The sequence below is a fragment of the Carcharodon carcharias genome, chromosome 2 (genome assembly GCF_017639515.1).
Source record: "Carcharodon carcharias isolate sCarCar2 chromosome 2, sCarCar2.pri, whole genome shotgun sequence".
Taxonomy (NCBI): domain Eukaryota; kingdom Metazoa; phylum Chordata; class Chondrichthyes; order Lamniformes; family Lamnidae; genus Carcharodon; species Carcharodon carcharias.
The window spans coordinates 62,895,819-62,921,514 of NC_054468.1; the positions used below are offsets into that span (position 1 = coordinate 62,895,819).

A 25,696-nucleotide genomic window follows, 5' to 3' on the forward strand; every position below is an offset into this window, starting at 1 on the left:
TGGATCAAAGGTTACCGGGAGAAGGCAGGAGAACGGGGTTAATTGAATGGCGGAGCAGAATCGATGGGCCGAATGGCCTAATTTCTGCTCCTATGTCATATGGTCCTAAAACAGCACACAGTATTACAAATGTGGGTCACATTCAGATTTCAAATGAATTCATTGTTTCCACTTTTACATTTCATACCTGTTATCATCAAGCGTCAAAACCTGTTAAAGGCATTTACTTAAACTCTTCAGAAGTCAAACTATTCTTGGCAAAAAAGGGAACTGAAAATACGGAATAAAAAAGAACACGAGACCCGACAACATAACTAGGAAGTGTATAAATCCTATTATATAAAAAGGGGCCTTGGTCACATCGACACACGAACACAGCTCGCCCGGGGCACACAGAAAAACAGCGCCCCCAACCCTAGGTCGGGCTGTAACTGCAAATTCCTGCCCCTGCCTCCCCCGGGCCCAAACTGCGCAGCGCTAAACACGCACTCGCTCCAATATGGCAGCGGGAGGCGCGATTGCTAGGGCGGGCGGAGAGAGACCGGGAAACGCGGTTGCCGGACGGTTGGGCCGAGTCGGGAGGCACGGTTAATGGCAGGCCAGGGAGGAAGGGAGTGGCTGAGGCCAGGCGGGCCGGTGGGGTCAGGGGCAGGGGCAGGGGCAGCGGTCCGGTCGCCAGATAGCGAAGGGTTGAGGATGCGGGCGGGCCGCCGGAGACAGCGCCTCCTCTACCCGGAGGACCGCCTCGCACCGCGATTGTCGACTCCGCATCACCGGGACGCGGCGAACCAATCAGCGCAGCTCTTACTGCGAGCTGCCATTGCGGCGAAAGCGAGGCTGAGCGTTTTACCGGCATTTTGCCTGATTCTGGTGAAGCAAAGTGAGGGGAAAGGCAGGTGGAGGAGCTGCTGCTCATTGTTTCCTTTTCATCATTAGTAATTAAATAGAGAGAGATAAGTTTACTTCTCTAGAGGCGCACGACAATGGCGGACAACGATAAGCAGCGGCTGAAGAATTTCAAGAACAAAGGGCGGGATTTGGAGGTGAATGAGTTTTTTTATTGTTCCTTTTAGTGTTTGTGGCGGTGCCGCCGCTGCAGTGACGTCTTTAGTAATTTGTGAGTAACCCGAGTCAGGCCTGTCTGAGGCCTAACCGAGCCTCCAGGCGTGAGCAAGGCAACAAGGCGGAGACGTTGGAAGTTAAAAGGATACGTCAATAGAGAGGCTTTAAAGTAACTTGGTTCTGCAGCAAGATTTCGGAGTTCCTCATCGACTAATAAAACCGAGTTAACTACAGGCCACAATACTTAGCATTTTCATGCAGTTTGAAAGTGAACGGTTTCGAGGAAATGTGCCAGCTACCCATATTTAAATGTAGAAGTTAGCGATTTGAGAACAAAATGAGTGCCCTAAAAAGATAGCGCAGATAAAACTTGTAGTCATTTTTGACAATGCCAACACATTTTAGTAGGGACATAACTTTATAAACACAATGGATGAAATTAAAAGATAAATCCTCCATATCTAGTTTCCACTCAGATACCCTTTTTGTAAATAAATACTGTTGAACTGTTTCAAGAATGCTTATAAAGTAAATAGCAAAGCAGCCACTCTCTAAAGAATATAAATTCCCAATTAACTAAAATTGTTCCATGAAGCACAATGCAATGTACATTATCTGAAAATGATATGGCAATCATTATAACCTGCTGTATGGGGAAGGTTTTTATTTGTTAATTAACTGAAGAATAATGATACCTAAAGATGATTGCAAGGTAGTTTGAAAGTTGTAAATAATCTGTAGATCATAGAAGTAATGCATAAACGAGTGGAACTTAATCTTTTGAACTGAGATGAGATTAAAGCCATTTTAGCATAATGTATACTCTAATGTATTTTATTTAGTTTGGAATCACTTGGCTGTTGCCAGCATTTTTTGTGTTCATGTACAATCAGTGCAAGATTATGGCATTGGTTACTAGAAAGCATCGCTAAAATATGTTTGTATTGCAGAAAGGACCCCTTGAGAGTCGGAGCTATAATGAGAGCTACCATTGTGACAGGACTTTATCTTCTATTCTCTCCCCTTTTCACCAAAAGAGCTAACAGTAATTACATGGATGTAATTGTGTCCTGTTGGTTTTTAACTACAATTGTTTTTTTCACTTCCCAAGACTGTAGTATCTGACACACTTTCTGACTCAAGAGTGAAATGAGTGGTGTGTGTTACAGGGCATGTAAACAGCAATGTTTCAGTGACTAGAATATTTTTATTTAAACATTCAATACAGTTGGTGATATTGTGAAAGCGATTGATACTACTGTGGTGTTGAATTAACACCATTAGTTGGTGCTGGCTCATATTGGGTTCATAAGCATTAATATTAATTTATAACTTAAGTTTGCCTTAGTAACCATTTGAAACCAGCAATCTTGATGGTGGTTACAAACAAAAAAATGAGGCTGCAGCTGTGAACATAAAGGAATTCACTTTTTTAGAATTGCAAGTTTCTGCTGTCAAACTTTCTGGTGGTTATAGAAAAGCCCTTCTGCGTATAATTTTAGTGGGTTGTGCTGCTTAATCTTATAGTTCTTTACGTTGAAGAGCTGAGAGAAGATGCAGTATTTATTGATAAAGACATGGGCGCCAATGGTGACTTAGCTTTGGGCAACAAGTTTTTAAAAATCTTTTACAACAGTTTAAGGTGCTGTGTTTGCTATAATGGAATTGGAAAAAAAAAACACCTTGTTTCAGGAAACATTTTTTAAAGCAAACTGATAATACATATGTGTTTTCTTTTTTGATGACTATAAATATAGCTGTGCAGTCTACTGTTGAGAAGCACACATCAATTGAAAATAATGGACAATTTTAACTTCCTGGAGGAACTAAGGGAACTTTTCCCTGATCAATTTGTGGTCTTCTGGTTGAATATCCAAATGCTCTACCTTTTGAACCACTGCGTCACCACGGCACCAAAAGAACAGCTTGCATTTAAATGCTGCTCTTAACAGGATAAGTCCCAAAATCCTTCACAGGATTATAATCAGTTAAAAATTGATAGTCAAAGAAGGTGATGTTAGGATAATAGGATGAGCGACTTTAAGCATCCTCAAATTGACTGGTTTTTAAGGAGGAGAGAAAGGTGGAGATGAATGGACAAGGAATTCCAGATCTTAGCTCAAACAACTGAAGACATGGTTACAATTGGTGTGATAAAGGAGTGAGGGATGTACAGGAAGTCGTAGTTGGAGGGATGCTGAATTCTTGAAGGGTAAAGAGCTGGAGGAATTTAGTGATGGAGAGGGCAGAGGCCTAAAAGAGGTATGAACATAAGGATGGAAATCTTAATTTTTGAGACATTGGTGGCCCAGGAACCAAAGTAGGTCAGCCAGAATGGGTGATCAGTGAGCAGAGTTTTAGATGAGCTCATGTTCATGGAGGATTGAAGACGAGAAGCTGTCAGCCGACTTGGACAATATCCTTTATTTTCTGAAGCTTTGAAAGTTTAATTAGAGATTCTTCTGAGTGTTTCAATTGCAGCAACAACATATTTAGTGCCTTTAACATAGTAAAGCATTCCAAGGAACTTCACAGGAGCATTATAAAAGAAAATATGACATTGGGCCACATAAGGTGATAGTTGGTCAGCTGACCTAAAGCTTGGCCAAAGAGATAGGTTTTAAAGAAAGATGAGGTAGTGGAGGTATTCCAGAGTTTACAGCCTATATGACTGAAGGAGCCAGCATCATTGGTGGAGTAATTAAAATTGGGGTCCTCCAGGCCAGAGTTAGAGGAGCACAGATATATCAGAGGGTTGCGGGGCTGGAGGACATCACAGAAATAGGAAGGGGCAAGGCCATGGAGAGGTTTGAAAACAAAGATGAGAATTTTTAAATCAAGTCGTTGCTTGACTGGGAGCCTGTGTAGGTGAACAAGCACTGGGGTGACAGGGGAATAGGATTTGGTGCGAGTTAAAATGGGACCAGCAGAATTTTGGATGATAAATTTATGGAGGGTAGAATTTAGAACTGCATTGGAATTGTCAAGTAACGGTAGCGGAGGCATGAATGAGGGTTTCCCCAGCCGATCAGCTGAGGCAGGCAAATTGGGTGATATAAAGAGGTGAAAATAGGCAGCCTTATTAATGGGATGAATGTGAGGCTCAGCTCATCTTGGGACCAAATGTGACATCACTATGTCCAAAATGTTATGGTATGGAATGCTTTCTTCCAAAAGTGTACACCAATACAGTTGGTGATTACAGTGAATTCTCAGTCAGGGTGTTGACTGTGGCTCAGTGGTTGCACTCTTGCCTCCCTGGCAAAGACTTGTATGTTCATTCCCCATACCAAAGCCTTGAGCTCAATCTAGGCTGGCTATAGAGTGCAACAGTATCGGTGGCATTTTATTGGGTGAGGTGTTAAACCAAGACCCTGTCTGTTCTTTCTGGTGGCGTAAAGATCCTGTGACACACTTTGAAGAGTATAGGAGTTCTCCTGGTTTCCTGGCCAACATTTATCCCTCAACCAGAAACAAAAAACAGATGATCTTGTCATTTAATTCACTGCTTTTTGTTTTTGTGCAAATTAGTTCCACATTTCCTACATTACAACAGTGACAGCACTTCAAAAAAGTACTTAATTGGCTGAAATGCACTTTGCGATTTCCCAGGCTCATGAAAGACACTGGGCCAAGATTTCCGAGGAGTGACAATCACCATCGGAATGTCACTCCACTCTTTTCTTTTACCTTGCACCGGAGCTTTCCATTTCTGGCCCGGACTTCCAAACCAGGCCTCCTCAGAAATGTGGAGCATATCTTTTCTGGGAATTCTCTTTGGTGGGGCAGAGTCATTAGGGGAAGCCAAGCCATGCCCTCTTTATGGCGGCAGCTGCGATATTTTGTTAAGTCTTCATTCACTAACACAATGAATAGCTTTGGGACCTTTAAGTAGTTTTCGCTGTTAGTGAATGAGTGAGTGAGGTAAATGGGTAGGGTGCCAGCTGGGTAGGTGGTCAGGTTAGCGGGGAGGCAATCAGGGGAGTCGAGTCAGGGGGCTCAGTGTGAGCTACCAGGAGTTAGAACTTTTTTGTTCTTTTTGTCTTACATTTCCAGGTAACTATCCAGTTAAGTAAATTGGAACCCTCCGAAGTCTCTGACTCGGACTTGGAGACTTGAAGACTTTCCCGGGGGTTCCTGGGGTATGGGGAATTGCCTATCAGAAGTCCAAGTTTTTTTTCTTTAGTTTTATTTTCTTCCTGTGTCTGTGGTAGCTTAGTTTCGTTCAGCAGGCTTAGTGTATTGGTACCCAAGTGAATGTCAAAAAATAAAGACACTTTGTAGTATACAACTTTATAAAACACACTGCTTTAATTTAATACATTGCTAGATCTTCAATACTGGATACATTTAATGGAGACAGCTATTAAAACAAGAATAAAATTCTCCAGATACTGGAAATCTGAAACAAAAACAAAATGCTGGAAATACTCAGGTCTGGCAGCATCTGTGAGAAACAGAGTTAATGTTTCAGGTTGATGACCTTTCATCAAAACCTTGTTGTTTCTCTCTTCACATATGCTGTCAGACCTACTGAGTATTTTCAGAATTTTCTGTTTCTATTTCAGATTTCCAGTCCCCACAGTATTTTACTTTAGTATTTCTGAATCTGATTGATCTTGCTCTGTAAATTAGGGCCTTTAATTTATATGAAGGTAACGTGATCTGAACATTATTTCTCGGTGAGAGAAACGAGTGATTTGTGAGTGAAGCTTGGGGTTAGTTCATGATTTTCTTTGTATGGTCATCATTGTGAAGGATTTCGTTGTTGGGGAATAGAATAAGTTTCTACTTTGGAGTACCCAGTGTCTGGATTAGTCACAAGTGTATATCACATGATGGAGGGAGAAGCACTCAATTCTGCTTTAATTCCAGAGGAGCACACCTACTGCACCAATATCAATTTTCCCATCCACTCCATACATTGTGGTAGCCCTTGGAAAGAAGCTACCGATATAATATCAGTTTAGTGTTGGCTCCTTAAAACCAGTAAAACAGTTTCTTCTCGTGAAAATGAACATGAGGCAACAGACATGGAGTGAATGTTTTAAATTACTGTAACATTCACATCTCACTTGGTTTGAAACAGCATGGCGAACCATAAAATCAGATCCATGATCATTAACTTAGGGTTTCAGCTGATACTGCATTAGATTTTTGACCTAACAGGAGAATTTGTGTATGCCTCAAGATACTATGGTGTCTTAATATCAGTCAAGACTTTAAAAATTGCAAATTTCAGCTTCTCAACCTCTGTCACCAACTCCTATTTGCTTGCTGCTTGAGATTGTTTCACTTTCTCACTTTCAGTTTAAATCAGTGGTGGATAAGCACAATCATTAGAATGATTAAAATTAATAATTTGGGGAGTCTGTAACTTTTAAAAAAAAATTCAGTTGATTCAAACGTCCCATTTTCTCTCAAGTGATTTACTCTTTAATGAGCCTGATAAATAATGTTTACTACCTCTGGGGTAGAAAGGAAGGACTAGTGCTTTAAACTGATAAACATTTTTTTCACAATTTAATTACCTGTATGAGTTAATTTAAAATGTGTTTGAGTGGAACACTGCATTTGTATCATGGAATTGAAGGTTGTAGCTACAGTTCCCAACATTGTGAATTACAGACCTTTGCGATGAAGTTCAGGGTAGATGCAGAGGGGACCAAGTGCCACCCTGTGCAAGTGGTAAGTAGGAGAGATCAGCATATGCTCTGTCTTGACAACTTTATACTCAACTCAGGAGCAGTATTTGGTAGAGGCCTGGGAACAGTTTCTCTCTTCATCCTCAGCCAGGAACCTGTCTTAGGTGCAAGCAGATAAAGATAAGGGAGAAATTAAAATCTTAAATTAGGCCGTAATTGTTAGTAAATTACTCTATCTAAGACAAGTGGTTCATTGTGATTTATTGGTACACACCAAGGCATGGAAATAAATACATGGGAATAGAACTTATTTCCATTTAAGGCACCCAGTATCAATAAATTGTAGTACAGTTACAGCTGTGTTGCAATCCTGTACCACCTAAAACGTGGTTTGGTTTGACAAAAAAAAAATAATGTCCTATGTTGAATCAAAATGCTGTTTCTGTTTTGCTCTTTGTCATCTGAATGTCACTGGAAATTGGAGCTGTTTTATGCAATGAGCCCTTGCCTGTTGGAAACTATGTTGAGCAATCCAAGCTCATTTCATTCTGGATCTTTACCACCAGCAAAGAAAAGAAGCATTCATCGCATTGGTCTAAACCTCATTCCAAGACACATAATGGAAATGTGTGGGATAACTCAGTTTATTCCCCTGCCTCCTTTTCAGGAGTGGTTCTACATTTAAGTAAAAAAAAAATATTAATTATATTAAAGTAAGAATATACTATTAAAAGTACCCCAATTTATGATTAACCAAGAGATGTGAACAAACTTCTCACGTGCGTATTTAATCTTGAAAGCTTCAGCTGGAAACTTTTCATCAGTCCTCTTCCCTGAACTCTAGCCCCTTCCTTTTAGTTCTAATTTTGTCTTTTTAATTTGCATGATAATGAGGGTAGGTGGTGGAAGGGAGTTGGTGAACCTTAGCAAAGGTTGAAAAACAACTCAACGATGATGTGGGGCATGCTAAGGCTGGTGAGTGAGAGAGATTAGCTAAAGACGTGCTCAGTCGACTGGGAGACTTGCTCAGCAAGAGCATGGAATTGTGATAGAAATTTGTGTAGAGTGAGGGAGTTCTCTGTCCAAAGACTGGTCTGACCCAGAGCACAGCAACCTCCATCACCGATAGGGCAAGGAGGCAGGTCTTAAATCCACCCCAGCCAGAATGGGAATCAAAACCTGTGTTGTTAGCACCAGTCCGATCCACATTGACCATCCAGCCAACTGGCTCCCAAGGAGTCAGTTGCTGTGGCAACATACCCTTTTACATGCAGGTTAAAGTTTGGTGCTACAAATAGTGATGGTAGGGACTCCAATTTCTTTCTATCACATGGCTGACCAGGAATCTTCCCTGTTATCACCTTCCATTGGTGTATGTTGGAAGGATTTGCAAGTCCTGGAGTGGAACTTGAACCTCGAGCTTCTGGCTAGGGGGCAGGGACCCACTGCGCCACAAAACCTCCAGAGTGAGGGTAAAAAGCCAGATATCATGCTGATTATCTGATAGAAAACTTTTTCAGTGAGGTACCTTTGTGTGGCACTGCATTGGAATTATATTTTGGGACTAAGTGCTTGTTTCACTGTACTAAGTAATGACAGCATTGTTTAATTTATTTTACAGTTTGAATATGGAAAAAGAAACCTATTCAGTCAACTTTCCTGTAAATTTTCTGTGGGGTTACATTGCTACTTAACATTCAACACTGGTGTGACCATTCTGTGGAATGAAGATAAGAAAGGGCAGTGTCACAGCCAGGCAGAGTCTAGGGAAACAGATGGGAAAAGCTTCAAGACTAAAATTTTCTTCTCAGCTTAACAGGCCAAGAAAAGAAGCTGGTAATAAATGATTAAATAAATGCAAGGTTGATGAGCACAACTTTGGTATACCTATCCATGTCCTAAAAGTGTGCAAAAGGTGGAAAATATTGAAGGGAGCAGTCTTACTTGGTTGAATAATGGGGCAGATATACCAGGGTTTGGCTTACAGTTGAATCACCCTTTTTTGGACTTTGAAAAAAAAACCATTGAATATTTGTGAGCTGAGGTCTGGGCAGATGACTTGTTAATTAGTTCTCACAGCAGTGGAGAGCCCAAACAATATGAGGACTTTTTATTCCAATAAATGTGAGGGGAAGGAAAGATGAAACTATTTTAATAAAATTGAATATTTATTTTAAAATGACCTCATCTCAGAACAAAGCTCTGCTTAAAAAAACCAAGATGGCATAGGAAATAGGAGAGGCCAAACAGAAAATTGCTCCACAGTGTCTACCAGTGTCAGAGCCTGGAACGACATGGAGATCCACAGCATGGCTTAAAGGGTTCTCGTATCACAGACTTGCATTAAGTGTGGAGAAAAAAAACTATTAAATTATCACTATAGTCATAGAGGTCTACAACACAATAAAAGGCCCTTCGACCCATCGAGTCTGCGCCGGTCAAACAAGTACCTAACTAATCCCACTTTTCAGCTCTAGGCCCATAGCCTTGTATGCCATGTCATTGCAAGTGCACATCCAAATACTTCTTATTAGGGTTTCTGCCTCTACCACATTTTCAGGCAGTGAGTTCCAGATTCCCACCACACTCTGGTGAAAAAACTTTTCCTCACATCCTCTCTAAACCTCCTGCCCCTTAGCTTAAGTCTATGCCCCCTTGTTATTGATCCCTCCGCCAAGGGGAAAAGCTCCTTCCTGTCTAACTATCTATGCCCCTCATAATTTTATACACCTCAATCATGTCCCCCCATAATCTCTGCTCCAGGGAAAATAACCCCAGTCTATCCAATCTCTCTTCATAACTAAAACTCTCCAGCCCAGGCAACATCATGGTACATTTCCTCTGCAATCCCTCTAATGCAATCACATCCTTCCTATAATGTGGATTCCAGAACTGCACGTGACACTCTTAGCTGTGGCCTAACCAGCATTTTATGCAGTTCCAGCATAACCTTCCTGCTCTTATATTCTATGCCTCAGTTAATAAAGGCAAGTATCCCATATGTCTTATCCACCTTACCTTAAGGGACCAGTGGATATGCACACCAAGGTCCCTTTGATCCTTGGTACTTGCCAGGGTCCTACGATTCATTGTATATTCCCATGCCTTGTTTGTCCTGCCCAAGTGCATCATCTCACACTTATCCAGATTAAATTCCATTTGCCACTGATAAGCCCATCTGACCAGCTCCTCTATATACTCCTTCAATCTAAGGCTATCCTCCTCACTATTTACCACCCCACCAATTTTCGTGTCATCCGTGAATTTACTGGTCAACCCTCGTACATCCAAGTCTAAATCATTTATATATACCACAAACAGCAAGAGACCCAACACCGATCCCTGTGACATCCAGTCACAAAAACACCCCTCGACCATCACCCTCTGCTTCCTGCCACTCAGCCAATTCTGGATCCAATTTGCCAAATTGCCGTGGATCCCATGGGCTCTTACCTTTGTTATCGGTCTCCCATGTGGGATCTTATCAAAAGCCTTGCTGAAGCCCAAGTAGACTACGTCAAATGCATTGCTGTCATCTACACACCTGGTCACCTCTTCAAAAAATTCAATCAAATTGGTCAGACATGACCTCGCCTTAACAAAATCATGCTGATTGTCCTTGATTAATCCCTGCCTCTCCAAGTGTAGATTAATTCTGTCCCTCAGAATTGCTTCCAATAGTTTCCCCTCCACTGAGGTTAGACTGACTGGCCAGTAGTTCCCTGGTTTATCCCTTCCTCCCTTTTTGAATAATGGTATCACATTGGCTGTCCTCCAGTCCTCTGGCCAGAGAGGTATTGAAAATTATTGCCAGTGCTCCTGCTATCTCCTCCCTTTCCTCACTCAACAGCTTGGGATACCCATATGGCTTCATTTGAGGAGCCTTCTAAGATGTTACCCCTTCTTACTGTTGTAACTGATTCCTTGATCAATATTGCAATACCTCCTTCCATGTCTCGCCTGAAGACCCTAAATCCTGGAATATTGAGCTGCCAATCCTCTCCCCCCTCTCATCCATGTCTCTCTGTACCGATGTAACAAGTGTGGACACAATTAACATTGAAATGCTAACAGGATCTGATGTACCTTTTGAATGGAAAGATAAGTGCTTATTTAATATATAGCTATTATCTTGAACTTTTTGCAGTTTTTTATGTGCTAGGTTATTGTTTCCATGTGGTAGACGTTTCCAGTCAAATAAGCAATTATTACAGACATGTTTTCTGTTTGAAATCATTCCCATGGTATGTCACCATAATGTTTATTTGACACTTTATAGAATTTTAAGTTTATTTTTTTTCTTTAGTGTTGGTTTAAATTTTATTAATCTTGTAGTTCTTTGACTGATTGGTAGCATTGCAGAATAGGTACCACTTCAGTTAGTTGGAAGATGAATTTAAGACTAAAAGTAACAGATACCTATTTTGATTTAGTATGTTGAACTTCTCAACTGCTTCAAGCTCCCAGTCACCTGGAACTGATTTTAGTTCTACACAAAATTAGATCCCGTATCAAGTGGTCATTCTGCATATGTGAACTTAGCCGGGGCATATCACTTAGATAGTATTTGACCTTGAACAACAATATGCCTAATCCAGTTCTACAATATGTCATTACATTTTCTTGTGAAGTTCTGTAAAATAATTAAAAGTAAGAACTCTAGTTTCTTCCTTGCCCCCTCCTAACAACAGGATCAAACTATGGACCATCCTAGTCTGTTTTGGTCAGCACCACATGTATTATCACAGCGGTTGAAAAGATCTACGTTAGATTAATGATTAATTTGAATGGTGTTAGTTTACAGTTCGGATTCATCATTGCATTCTGTTTACTGTAAACTTTGAGTTTTGTGATCATGCTGGAGTAACAGTTTTAATTTAAAAAGAATGCCATGATTTAAGTAGTATTACAATTTGTTGTGATCTGGAAGGCAAAACAAATTTATTGTAAACTTTTTTTCTTTAGTCTATGAGAAGACAACGCAATGAGGTGGTTGTAGAACTAAGAAAGGTAAGAGTTCTTGTTAAAACAACACTGCTACAAAAGGAAATGGGGATTAATATGTAGAAAATATTAAAACCTGTATTATTTTAATGATATGGTTATGAAAATCAAATATATTAATTTATGGTGGAATTTTTGTACGAATATAATGACACTTGAAATCTTTTAACATTTGTCTTCAAGATGCTGTGTAGAATGTTAGTTTGTTACTCTGTAAAATTAAATTGCACGCACTTGGAGAAAGATTGGATTATCACTGCTAAATATGTATGAGTCATTTGGACCTTTGTTGGCATTTTAATATGGCAGTGCAGAGATATTTCTCAACTGAACAGCAAAATATTTCTTCTTCTTTAGAACAAGAGGGATGAGCATTTATTAAAACGAAGAAATGTACCTCAAGAGGATACTTGCGAAGACTCTGACCTTGATGGTGACATCAGAGTGGTAAATACTTTTGCTGTTGTATAAATAAATACTTTGTAGAATTTAGAGCTCAGGTTTTGATGCTGACATTGACTGATGAACACTGCAGGCAAGCCCGCTTCTACTTTGCAACATCACCAGCACTTATGATTGTCTGGTTAGATCAAATGAGCAGCATTTTCATTTTGCTAGATTATTTGTCAAAAACGAATTGTGGAAGTAGAGATCTTTTGCCTTGAAATGCATTGTTATTTCATAAGTTAAAAATTACTTACTTTCCCATCCGTAGTGAAAGAGGATCATTTTACTTAGAAGTTAAATTTGCAGCTTTTGAAATTTATTTTTCTGAATAGTTTCCACTGTTTAAAAAGGATATTTGTATGCCATCCATGTTTTTATTTTATCAACCTGTTATAAACACTTTTGCTGTTGTATAAATGAATCCTCTGTAGAACTCAGGGCTCAAGGTTTGGATCAACCTGAGGCCTTAAGACCAACCTGGATATAAAACATCAGTAAACCTGACAAAGGGACAGGAATAGTCATCCTTAACAAGTGTGAATATATCAACAAAATGCACGCCATTCTTAATGACGTGTCTGAAGTTGTATCCATTGGACCTGCCGCTCAATGTGACTGGACTACCTTGATCAAAAGTAAGCCAAAAAAAATGCAGCTGGACTTGTGTAGGAGCAGTGAGCTGCCATGTGATATACATGACAGGATTCATCCTCACGGCTCGCAGCATCCACATATGTATGGGCTGCCCAAGACACACACAAGTGATGTCCCTTTACGCCCTATTTTACCTATGACTGGTTTTGCACAATTTGAATTGGCCAAATGATTGGGGAATTGTTACAACCAGTTTTGAGCAAGTTTTCCACAAACACTGTGAAGGACTCCTTCACTTTTGTGAAGACCATATAGGGCTTGAATATTGATAGCAATGATTTTTCCATGTTCTCATTTGATGTTGCTACCTTATTCACCAATATTCCACTTAAGGAAGCCATAGGTATTTGCAATGCAGCACTATATCATGGCGATCTAGAGCTGCCACCATTCCGCAAATCATTCATTCATCGAACTTATGAGCTCAGCAACTCGCGCAATTGAGTTCAGTTTTAATGACAGCACGTATGGCCAAATAGATGATGTTACTATGGGATCTCCCCTAGGCCCAACTCTTGCAAACATCTTTGTTGGATTCCGTGAGAAATGTGTCTTTGGTGGAATGATGCCTAACCTGCTACCCCTTGCATATTTCTAATATGTAGATACGTTTGCTTTAGTTAAATCTGCAGCTGCATGTAATAATTTCCTCGTCTTAGTGGGCTCCATCCTGCGCCCAAATTCACCTTGAATGGAGCAGTCAAATGAGCTCCTTTTCCTTGACATACTAGTTGAGAAATTTGCCAGGGGTTCTTTACCACAGTCTACCGCAAGTCTACCTTCACTGGTGTTGGGATTCTTACAATTCCATGCACTCTAAGATTGACCTTAGCGGCATCCTCATAAATAGGATTTGAGCCATTGACGCTGAAATGGGACGCATCGAAGGCATCCTGCAGGGTAATGGTTACCCTGATCAGATCATTTTGCGCTGTATATCATGCAAACTCATGAATGGGCCTGAGGCCATCATTTTCAGCCCTGAAAAGTGCCCAGTATACCTCAGATTACCCTGGAAGGGCAAGGTATCTCAAAAATTTGAATAATGGATGAAGCTAGCTGTTTCACGCTGCTACTATGTAGTAACAATGCGAGTGGTATTCCCCACTAACAGGATGCTGCCATCGAGCCAAAAAGACGTTCTGCCTGTCAAACTAATGAATAACGCAGCATATGAATTTCAGTACCAGTGTGATGCAAGGTAAGTAGGCCGTTTGTGCCAAAGACTGGCGGATCCCATCAAACAGCCTGACCCTTCCACTGTTCACAAAGGGCAAGGCACAGACCCTACCCAACCAGCCAGTGCTTGCAAAACTCAAAACACAATGTCAGACATTAGATGTGATTCTAGATTGGACAACATTTGCTAAATAATCCTTGGTGTGCTAAGAATTATGCTGACAACCAATTTAAGATTCAGTTGGGCTCGCGGTGTGGCGCATTTGCGTGTACTGGAAGTTACATGCATCAAAACACAGGGCCCTGTTCTTTGCAGAGAGAAAGAACATGTACACACATTGTGCTTGTTTCCCCTAAACAAAATAAGTGACAACCATTTGCCGGTTCATTCCTCAGGACAATGCCTTGATCAATCAGAGTTAAGCTGCCTGGTTTAAATTTCAAACAGTGCTCGGCAATTAACTGCAATGCCTCTACCAATCAGAGTCCACTTATCAACTAATCAGCACTCTCTTCTCATTGTATGAATTGTTGTTTACTTTACATTTGGTATTCTTGCGAATTGTCCTAATGAGTGCATGACCAAAAGCTTTGACAAACTCTCTCTTTTTCAGCAGTGCTCAAGTTCTGTAATACCAAATTACTATTTTTATTATGAGCAAACAGAATATTTTTATTTCATGCAGATGATATCACAATTGAAAATCGATCTCGTTATAAAATGTGTTAAAATCACTTAGTAATTTGTAGCGGTTTTTTCCCCATTTAAGATTTACTTAATTGTAATTATTTACATATATAAATATAAATGAAGAAGCATTAGAGGATGCAGTCATGTTTCAGCTTGGACAATTATGCCATTCTTTAATTATTGGTTCAGTCCTCTTAAATATTTATCATTCTTCATAGCATTTTATCAGGTAATAATAGTGAAGCTGAAAGTTTGCTTTATTTTGAGTTGTAAGGTACTTGGTCTCAAAAGTCTGTTAAGCTAATATGGGGGGGTTCATTTTTGTGCCTTAGGGGGCATTTGTCAAATTTATTTTTATGGAGGGTAATAACAATTTTGTATGGTCGTATTTTTTAGTAGTTTCAGCAAACAATTTTTCTATTGTCTGGAAGTTAGCCTTTTACTTTAGTATGCACCTCCCCATCCCCAAGCAGATATGCTTTATTTCTTAGGTGACCTGTGGATAATTTATTTTTGTGTATGCAAGCAATAAGTATAAAATCTATATGTTTGTACATTTTGTCTTGGGTTTGATTTATTGTACAGTAAGCTAAATGGTTGGTTTGTAATATAACTTCAAAAAGTATTCTCAATTTGAACAACTTTTTATATGTAATTTGGAAACTAATGTTTTCTTTTTTACTCTTTCTGCAGCAAAATACATCATTAGAAGCAATAGTGCAGGTGACTAACTTTAATGTTAAAATTGTACTTTTATTTGCCACAGCATTAACTTAAATATTTACTAATTGTAATAATTTTGTTGTACAGAATGCTTCCAGCGACAACCAGGGGCTTCAGCTCAGTGCAGTGCAGGCTGCGAGGTGAGATTGTCACCGTCTGGACTTTCTAACATCTGATAGAATCTCAAAATATAAGTAACTTACTTCTGGAAATAAATAACAATTCATTCCCTTTAGAAACTTCGGAGGCCTCTGTTACCAAGAATGTATACATTTTTATTAATTCATGGGTTGTGGGCATAGTTGGTAAGCCAACATTCATTGCCCATCTAATTGTTCTTGAAAAGGTGGTGGTGAGCCATCGCCTTGAACCATTGCAGTCAATGTGATGAAGGTGCTCCACAGTGCTCTTCAACAGGAATTCCAGCTGTTGACTCAGCAGTTTGGAAGAAATTGAAATATATTTCCAAGTCAAGATGTGACGTGGAGGAGAATTTGCAGATGTAGTGTTCCCATACGCCTGCTGTCTTTTTTTGTCTGAGGATGTAGAGGTCATGGGAGATGCTGTTAAGGGAGCCTTGGTGAGTTGCTGCAGTGCACCTTGTAAATGGTACACATTGCAGAGATGGTGGAGGGAGTGAATGTTTGAAGTACACTCCTGGAGAACCGAATGTGAGTGCCTCTGATCTGTCACATGGCTTGCCTGATATTCAGTATTGTATGTGCATAAATTTCCTACAGCCAAATATTAAGAATATCGAAATTGTTGTCTTCAGCTCCCACTACAAATTTTGTTTCCTAGCCACTGTCTTGGGGTGGTACTAGACTGTTGGCAACAGGAGCATTTATTTTATTCTGATCTGGATTTCCAACCATATACATTCCATCACCAAGATGGTCTGCTTCCACCTCTTGTCTCAGCTCATCTGCTATTGAAGTTCTCATCTGTTTCTTTGTTACTCAACTATTCCAATGCTCTAATGAACAGTCTCCCTTCTGGCACCTTCCATTAACTTGAACTCATCCAAATTTCTGCTGGCTGTATCCTAACTCTCAAGAGGTCGGTTCATCCAGCATCCCTGCATTTGCTGACCTTTATTGGTCCGAGTCTGACACTGCCCCACTTTTACAATCCTTATTTGTTTTCAAATCCCTTCATGATTTTGCCCCTTCCTGTCTCTAACCACCTCCACACCTACAACCTCTGAGGCATCTATGCTGCCCTCCAATTCTAGTCTCCTGTGCACGCTGAATTTTCATTGCTTCATCAATTGCAGCCATGTCTTCAGCTCCCTCAGCCCCAGTCTCTGGAATTTCCTCCGAGTTTCTCTAAACCTCTACCTCTCTTTCCTATTTTAAGATGTGTTTTTAAGCCTACCTCTTCAACCAAGCTTTTGGTCACCTACCTAATATCTCCATTTGGCTACATTCTGTTTAACATTTCTGTGAAGCATTGTGGGATGTTTTCCTACATTAAAGGAGCTGCATGATTGCAACTTGTGAAGTAAAAACGTTCTCAGCTTTCAAGTTGCCTTGTTTATTTCTTTCAACAGGAAGTTGTTGTCAAGTGATCGCAATCCACCAATAGATGATTTAATAAACTCTGGCATTTTACCAATTCTTGTGCATTGTCTAGAACGAGATGACAAGTAAGTAGCGAGCATTGACGTATTTATATTTAAAATAAACTTTCTTGGTCTCAAATGGTTTTGAAAACTGCATTTCACAGTGCATTGCAAGATGACCTGTGGGCTTCATAATTTGATGTATTTTGTTTATAGTCCTTCATTACAATTTGAAGCAGCATGGGCTTTAACAAACATCGCCTCTGGCACTTCGGAACAAACACAGGCTGTGGTTAAATCAAGTGAGTGTCGCCTTTTTCTTAGATACTGAGATTTTACTCTCAGTTATAGGAGTAGCCCTTTAAATATAATTGCAAAGCACTTGAATTAATAATTCTCTAATGCTCACCGTTCAATTTGAAAACTATAATTTGAATTTTAGTTTAATTAAAGTTGTGGCATTTTACTGATAAAATCACTAGGTCAGCAGAAGATTTATGTTTGGTATGTTTTGATTAATGCTTTAAATGATTTTGCAGAATAGAGGATTAAGTAAGCATCTATCTGTTGTGGATACTTCATAGTTTATTTTTAAAGCTAGTGTTGTAAGCATCATCTTTGCATTTTAATTAGACATTTTCTTTATTGCTGCTGATTCTAAAATTTCAAAAGTTATAATAACAAAACAAACGAAAAGGAAACCCCATTGTGCCTTACAAATTGTCCTCCCTTTTATATACAAATATAAATTTTTCATTGTTCTTCCTGTTAGATGCTGTTCCCCTTTTTTTAAGACTGCTGCACTCTCCACATCAGAATGTGTGTGAACAAGCGGTTTGGGCTTTAGGCAACATCATAGGTATGTTTTATCATTTGGTATTGTTTATTCTGACAATTAAAAGCTTAGGATTTTTCTTTTGCAGTTATTGGGGTAGATTTCAGTTTGCCAACTTGAGTGTAAAACTGGTGGTGTAGATCAGCTGCAAGTGGAAATTGGGCAGTTTCAATTGTGGGGAATCTACAACACCAGCTTTATGGCCTGATGGCAGGGTAAAAATCTAACCCTTTGTATTATGTGGGATATCCAAGATCTGGGTGTGTTAAGGGGCTGCATCACATAGAGGAGTTATGCAATGTTTGAGATTGAAACTTGAATTTAGGTGAGCATCCACACATGCACTGAATACCAACTTTATCTCTAGCAGTTCCCTTGATTGTTCAATTGCCTGCATATTGTAAGATTGTTGGTTTGACATTAAATCCTGAGTTAGTTATAGCTCACCATTGGATAGTCTGAAGCCATCAACTTTTTCCCCTGTCACTTGCTTACTACTAATTATATTTCCCTTCCCTTCCCTGTCTTGTTTTCTCAAACTGAACCAAATTGTTCACACTCTGATAGATTGTTAGTTGCTAAGCTTTAAACCATTCAATCTATCCATTACAAAGATTGCTTGCAATATTGCTGCCCCACTTCACTGCTCGATCACTGAAACCCTTGTAACAGCCTTTGTCATTTTCTAGTCTCAACTTTTCCAATGCCTGTCTTGTTGGCCTCCTGCCCCCATGAATTATACCTAGTCATTTATGGTCCAAAACTTTCATTTGTGCCTCTGCCCTTTCTCATTCATCTATTATCCCCTTCCTCACTGGTTTCCCATCTCCCATTGTATTTAAACTTAAAAGCCCATTCACAACCTTTTCCCACCTTAACTCAGTCAGCTCCTATAGCCCTATAAAACATCCCAAATCCTCTATTCCTCTGATTCTGGCTTTTATTTATATCCTGTCCTATCATTGTCCCACCATAAGAACCTTTCACCTGCATTAGTCCTGCTTTACGAAACTCTCCTTAGGCCATCTCTCTTCTTGGGTTGTTTCTTTAAAAACCTTCTTCCACATTTAATCTCTCTCACTCGGCTTGGCATCCATTTCTATGAAGTGTCTTGATATTGATTTTATGGTATAGGAGATTGCAAATTCAATTTGTTGACTATTTTATAGATATTTCAACTTTTTAAGATGTTTTATTAACTTGAAACACATCCAGAATGTTCTGAACAATATATGGAACTTTTGTGTTTTTATATTCTTTTGGATTCAGTTTACTATTTTCATTTTATTTTGCTAGCGAAGGTGTTACAATGTGCAGCAAGTGTCCAGATCATACTAAGTGTATACAATAGGTTAGACCAAAAGAGATACTGCAATATTTTAACATTGTATAGAAAAATTTTCAATTTTTAACAGAAAGCAAAGGGCCTACTTAACAGAAATGATTGCAAAGCAGTAAGTTATTTGCTTGCCTTCTTTATAATTATTGCTGTTATCAACTTCACATTAACATAATTTAGCAGATGTTGGCTGTAAAATGTTTAATCAGATGAAAAAATGGACTAAATGTTAATCTATAACTACTATATATCTCAAATTGGACGCTTCTTTAGAGTACTTCGCCTTATGTGAGACCTTGAATCAAAAAATATTTTTATATAATTAGGCTGCTATTTTATGCTGGTTAGCAGCTGTTGCCCATAGAAATAACTCATTTTTTCATATACTAAGACCCTGTCCACCTGTTAAGGTAGTTGTAAAAGACCACTGCTGCATTTTGAGAAAAAGCAGGGAATTCTCCACTTGAGCTGGCTAACATTCATCCCTCAAACAGAGTAACTGATTATTTATTTCATCATTTGTGAGAATTTACTGTGTGAAAATTGACTGCTATGTTTGCTAACAAAAACAACTGACTACACATCCAAAAGTACTTGATTTGATGTGAAGTAATTTAAGATGTCCAGTAGGTCTAAAAGGTGCAGTCTGTCTTTTAGGTTTGTATCAGATAGACTGTCACTTTTTCATGCAGTTTGACATTTTGCATATTGTGCTTTGCGTGATGAAACTGATAATTTTTTCCCTCAATTGTTATAAATAGGGGATGGCCCTCAATGCAGAGATTATGTAATTAGTCTGGGAGTTGTGAAGCCCCTACTTTCTTTCATTAGTCCATCAATTCCTATTACCTTTCTTCGAAATGTCACATGGGTGATGGTTAATCTCTGCCGTCACAAAGACCCTCCCCCACCAATGGAAACAATTCAGGAGGTAAGTAATTTGAGATTTATCAATTTGTTTCACAATTTAAAAGAACAAGTTTCAGCTGAATCATTTGAAAGCTAAAATTGACAATCATAATCTGAACAAAAATCTTTTCTCTAGATTCTTCCAGCCTTATGCGTGCTCATCCACCACACAGATGTTAATGTAAGTAACATGAATTTAGCACATGCAGAAACTTTCCCCTTAGTAGTGGGACATAGTTTGCACAAGTTAATTGCAATTTTTTTGAAAGACTGAAAGTGCATTCTCTTTACATCTCCTTCAGTCCCCCGTGATAGCATGTTGTTCCCACTCTTCCAATATATCTTCCTTTGTGGCCCCACCTTCATCTGCCTTGTGTGGCAGTCTTCAGCTGTCTTTATACCACATTGGCACTTTCTTCTTAAATCCTTGCAAGTTTTTACTTTTGCCCCCCCCCCCCCCACCAAAACTTCATAGTTTCCTGATAACATGCTTTTGTGTGCTTTCAGTCACCTCTCTAAATCTCCTTAGTTTCTTTATATAATACAAAATAAAACCAAATTTTTACTTAGAGGTCAAAATTTCAGAGCTTTGCACAGTGCTCAAATATTTCTTATTGCCATTGGATTAACACATTTAATAGATTTATATTATTTTACAGATGAAAGGATAAATTGTAACTGATAAGCAGCAGTAATTCTCCGTATGGCTTGTCCTTGTTGGAAGCCAGTGTCAATTGGGGGCAATCCAAGTGAGAGACAATCAGAAGGAAATTATCTTTATTGGGTGGTGGTTCAATTCAGACCAGATACTTCTGCTTTTAAGCAATTTTGCATGTGAATTACAATATTTGTAAAAGCTTCATGCCTTTTGAATAGTAAAATAAATGGACAGAAATATAATTAAATGTTGGTAATAGTGTGTTCTGCAGCCTCCCCGTTAAGTATGTTAACTAGCTGTATTTGGTGTGCATCTATTTGTATACTGTACATGCTCAAAACACTTCAAAGAATTTAATGACCATCAAGCACGTAAATTTATGTAAAACCAGTGGACCACCTGTGGCATTTCGCACAATAAATCAGAGTACAAGAAACGATTGTAAAGAGAGTGGAATACAAAAGGAGTCAGAATTCAGGGAAATACGAGGCAGTTGGTTAAAACTTTTTAAATCTTTTATTAAAATTAACATTACAAAATAATCTGGGTGAAGAGGAAGTGCTTACAATTAACATGGATTTTAGATAGGGAGGTGATGTTTAAGAAATAGAATGGAGTTGTTCAAGGCACTTTTTCCTCTTCCCCCACTCCCCCACGCTCTCTCCCTACCCCCATCCCCCAGATAGCATATTTTACATTTCCCCTCTTAGTAAATTGGCGATGCATTTGCTATCTGATTCGTAGGGAGTAAAGCACTTGTGCCTCTGGAATAATTTACTAGCCTCATGTGATTCAGATGATTTTCTGTTCCCTATGGAATCACATTTATCACAAAGGGTTTCTTAATTTTGAATTCCATGTTAACTCATATTAAATGTTTGTTTTTGTCAACTTCAGATTTTAGTCGACACTGTTTGGGCCTTGTCCTACCTAACAGATGCTGGAAATGAGCAGATTCAGATGGTTATAGATTCAGGGATTGTCCCTCACTTGGTGCCCCTTCTCAGCCATCAGGAGGTCAAAGTTCAGGTAAGGATTCAGTCATTGAGAATTAAATCTTATTTGTAAAGATATTTTCTATTAAGTTTTTGCAATGTTATTTATCAATTAGTCTTCTGTACTGGATCAAATCAAAGTAGTTAGGTGAAACCAATTAAAAAGTAAGATTGAGTATTAAATCAGTCAGTTGAATAGCTTATTTGTGGCAGTCTCACTCAACTTTGATGAAAAATGCCACATTACAGTCATGAATTGATTACACTGGTTGAATTGACTCATTAGAGATTTTGTGATGGGGTTTATGCTAATATGTTTTTGGTGAAATTTGAGTGTAACTTCAGCAAGACTGATACACTTGTTATCATCACTGTGGAAACTGAACTTTAAAACAGAAATTTAAATTCCCAGTGGCCAACTTAAAGGAATTGCACGATAAGCTTTCAACTTTTAAGACTTTTACTGTAACAATCAAACTAAAAACAACATTGACTATAAACACTTTCGTAGGTAACTTGTACTCTAAGCTACAGAAAAGTTCCCTTGTTAATGCTTTAATGTGACCAGAAATTTCCCTCCACTGTAATACTTTACTCTCCCCTAAGTAGACACATTTCTACTAGAACCAGTCCAAAATGACTCGTACTTCCCGAGAGCTTGCTTCCCTTTTTCTTTTCCAGCTAGATACTCCTAATACAGGCATGAACACCTTGCACCTTCCTCCCAGTAAAACAACCTGGGCCCTCCCTTTAATCTTTACCACCCAAGTAACCTGGGCTTGCTGTCAGCAGAGTTCAGAACAGGTCACATGCCCCCCCCCCCCCGCCTTTATTCCACCCTTTTACCCTAAATTAAAGCGTGTGTCCTGAAACATAACAATCTTAAAACATCACATTTGTAATACACTGCCGAGCATATTTTTCCAATTACAAGCTAAACAAACTCCATATTTGGGCTGAGTCTTGCAAGATAAAATTGTCATCAGTCTGACAAAGTCAAGATGCATACTGCTAATCTGAGTCACTTTGATACTGGTGCAGTTTCTTGGAGAATGAAATTAGCTAGATACATGTGATTTTAGATTGAAGGTGCTATTAAGCAATGTTGCAAAGTGAGGATTGTGTTGGAATTAATTTTAAAAATTAGCTTCAGCGGATGCTCTTTTTAGTAAATACATAAACTAGTTTTTGGCTGCTCGGTAGCAGCAAGATAAGATTGTACAAGCTTAAATTTGTGCATTTTGTGAAATCATAAAGCAGGATAAATTATGTATATTTTTAACAAAATACTGACATTTGCCCAGACTGCAGCTTTACGAGCCGTGGGAAATATTGTAACTGGCACTGATGAGCAAACACAAGTAGTCCTGAACTGCGAAGCTCTTTCTCATTTCCCAGGATTGCTGGCTCATCCTAAAGAGAAAATCAATAAGGTAAGAAACTTCAGAATTATTTTCTGCCTGGTGAATGAATTCCTTCTATGAATTCTGCACAGTTTACAGTTCCCATGTTCCTAATGATCGAGTGATAACATTTACTACAATTCTGTTGGAAATGATGAAATGGAGATTATTGGCTTTGTGTGTCTGTTCGGGCTGGAGTATACTTTAATGTAGTTATTTATTAATGGTAAGATGCAACTATTTAAAAATAATTATTTTTTAAATTTTAGTTAGAAATGTTAGTCAGATAATCCAAGATGCAGGAGTTTCAAGATACAAGAGTTCAAGAAATATTAGCTCTTTTGTGTGTGTGTGTGTATGTAGTTGGCTGGCAATATGGATCTGATTTCATTTGTAAACATTGGTGCTGATACTGAAGTGCATCTGAAGGAAATCATATTTCATCTGAGGGGCTTTACAGTGTGATTTTGCTAATGATTAGAGCCTCAAACAGTCCATTTGCCAGCTTGGGTGTGCCAGAATTCTCTGACAGGGTGGCATTGTTGTGACCCTGTGAGCTGATCCAACAAGAGTTAGTATCTAAAAATAGTAGAGTTCAATTTACTCTTGAGTAGATTCTTGAACATATGCATTGTATACTGTTTTAGGGAAGTTACTTTCTGCAGCTCATACATACTCTGTACAAAGATACTTTCAATAGTGAATCACTTAATGTGCATAATTTAAATGCCTCAAAAAATGAAGTCTGCAGGCAAATGTTATTTGTTAGTAATTTGTACTTTTACTTGACCTTCTGTTTTCTAATTATGCAGGAGGCAGTATGGTTCCTATCCAATATCACAGCTGGAAACCAGCAGCAAGTACAAGCGGTGATTGATGCAAACCTTGTTCCTATGATTATACACCTCTTAGATAAGGTGATAGACTTGATAGATTTTTGCTTTTATATAGACTTTGCAAAGTGCTTTATTAAGTTTTCTTTTGAATTGAATTATGTACTTAAATCTGTTAATTTCGTAGACAAGGGGAATATTAGAATCATTTCCATATTTTAAAACCTGTTCAAAGTAAGAAATTGCAACAGATGTGCAAAAAGAATTGTCATGAGGAGAGCAGTGTTATTACAAATGTCATTTGTAGATTCAATGTACATTTAAATTGGAAAAGAACAATAATCCTTGGTCCAAACAATTATAAAATAACTCCTCAAAATTTCAAATAGTAAATCAGTTCTGTTTCATTATTTTGTATGGATTCAATCCCAGCTTTCTTTACTTTTTTTTCCTTAGGGTGATTTTGGTACTCAGAAAGAAGCTGCTTGGGCAATAAGTAATCTAACTATTAGTGGCAGGAAAGAACAGGTGGGTAAAACTGCATAAATTTTAAATAAAACAGCTGGCATAATCAGGAAGTCATGCTAAGTTAATTTAAACTCTAGTTTTGCAATGTTAGAGTAAAGTTTCAGTTGGAAATTTCACTTGGAATTTATGTAAATTGTTTTGTACAAATGTTTTGTCATTACTGTTTTGTAAAAGACAGAAATATGTGGAACTGACAAGTATTTTTCATTAGGTTGCATACCTGATCCAACAAAAAGTAGTTCCTCCATTCTGTAACCTGCTTACAGTGAAAGACTCACAGGTAGTGCAAGTGGTATTGGACGGATTAAGTAACATCCTCAAGATGGCAGATGATGAGGCAGAAACAATAGCTAGTCTGATTGAAGAATGTGGTGGTAAGAATGAAATAATTTTAATCCTCTGTATGAAAGTACTTGTGGAGATTTTGACTCTCAACTAGACTTTAAGTTTGTATTGCAGTCTTGATTTGATACTTCATACTGGTATTCTCCTATGTAGAGCTTTCCACAGTACCCAAGCCCTGTGGCTAAGGTGTGAAGGGAAACTGGGAATAGGGAGTAGATGATTTCCAGAGTTGATCAAGAATGCCTCCCAGCAAATTGGCAACGAAGGCCAATTGACTTGCCTCTGAAATTAATAATGCTGTACAAAATCTTCACACTGTGTGTATGTGTGTGTGTGTCTCTCTGTGCGCATCTCAATATTAATTTGAAGGTGGATGGATAGTTTCATTAAAGACATTCTGCTCCTGCAATGGTGTCACATTTATTCAGTATGCCTTATTAAAGTTTATATGTCAGTAATATGTTGGATACCTCCCCATTCAGTCTTCTGACAAAAAAAGGGAGATTTATCCTTGCTAATCAATAATCTATTCTTGAGATCTGTCTGTAAACGGCGAGACTTTAATCAAATGATTATGAAGCATCGAACTTTGGTTTGGATTAGTCAGATATCCAAAAAGATGCCTGTGTTAAATGGTGATTAAAGGCTGGTATTCATCACTGTGATGGTGGGCAGTCAGATCAGCCGGCCTGGGAATAATCGATACTGTGTATTCTAGGGTATAAAATGAGAAATGTTTACCCCAGTTTGGGATTAAGGCGAAGTTGGTTGTGGGGGAAGCCAAAGCAAAATAACTGGCTATATCCTCTTTAGGGAGTTCCCTCCTGCAATGTGTCTTTCCAACAAAACAGTTTTGTTGAACTTGGACTTAATGCATGGCAT

The 25,696-nt window shown here is 38.7% G+C and overlaps 1 protein-coding gene across 2 annotated transcripts in view; it reads left to right on the forward strand.

The window, feature by feature from the left end:
* The first annotated feature begins 778 nt into the window (after positions 1–778).
* Positions 779–25,696, forward strand: part of kpna4 (karyopherin alpha 4 (importin alpha 3)) — a 30,648-nt gene continuing 5,730 nt past the window's right edge. Inside the window, exons 1-15 of one of the 2 annotated variants that reach the window (XM_041211313.1) lie at positions 785–1,043; positions 11,673–11,717; positions 12,069–12,158; positions 15,376–15,405; positions 15,493–15,545; positions 16,958–17,053; positions 17,186–17,271; positions 17,742–17,828; positions 19,905–20,074; positions 20,189–20,233; positions 21,608–21,739; positions 23,010–23,138; positions 23,921–24,025; positions 24,398–24,469; positions 24,681–24,843. In XM_041211313.1, the coding sequence (XP_041067247.1) occupies positions 984–1,043; positions 11,673–11,717; positions 12,069–12,158; positions 15,376–15,405; positions 15,493–15,545; positions 16,958–17,053; positions 17,186–17,271; positions 17,742–17,828; positions 19,905–20,074; positions 20,189–20,233; positions 21,608–21,739; positions 23,010–23,138; positions 23,921–24,025; positions 24,398–24,469; positions 24,681–24,843 (1,363 nt within the window). In that variant the 5' untranslated portion in view covers positions 785–983. Of the gene's footprint in view, positions 1,044–11,672; positions 11,718–12,068; positions 12,159–15,375; positions 15,406–15,492; positions 15,546–16,957; positions 17,054–17,185; positions 17,272–17,741; positions 17,829–19,904; positions 20,075–20,188; positions 20,234–21,607; positions 21,740–23,009; positions 23,139–23,920; positions 24,026–24,397; positions 24,470–24,680; positions 24,844–25,696 lie in introns of both variants that reach the window. The other variant, XM_041211323.1, reaches the window with a different exon arrangement.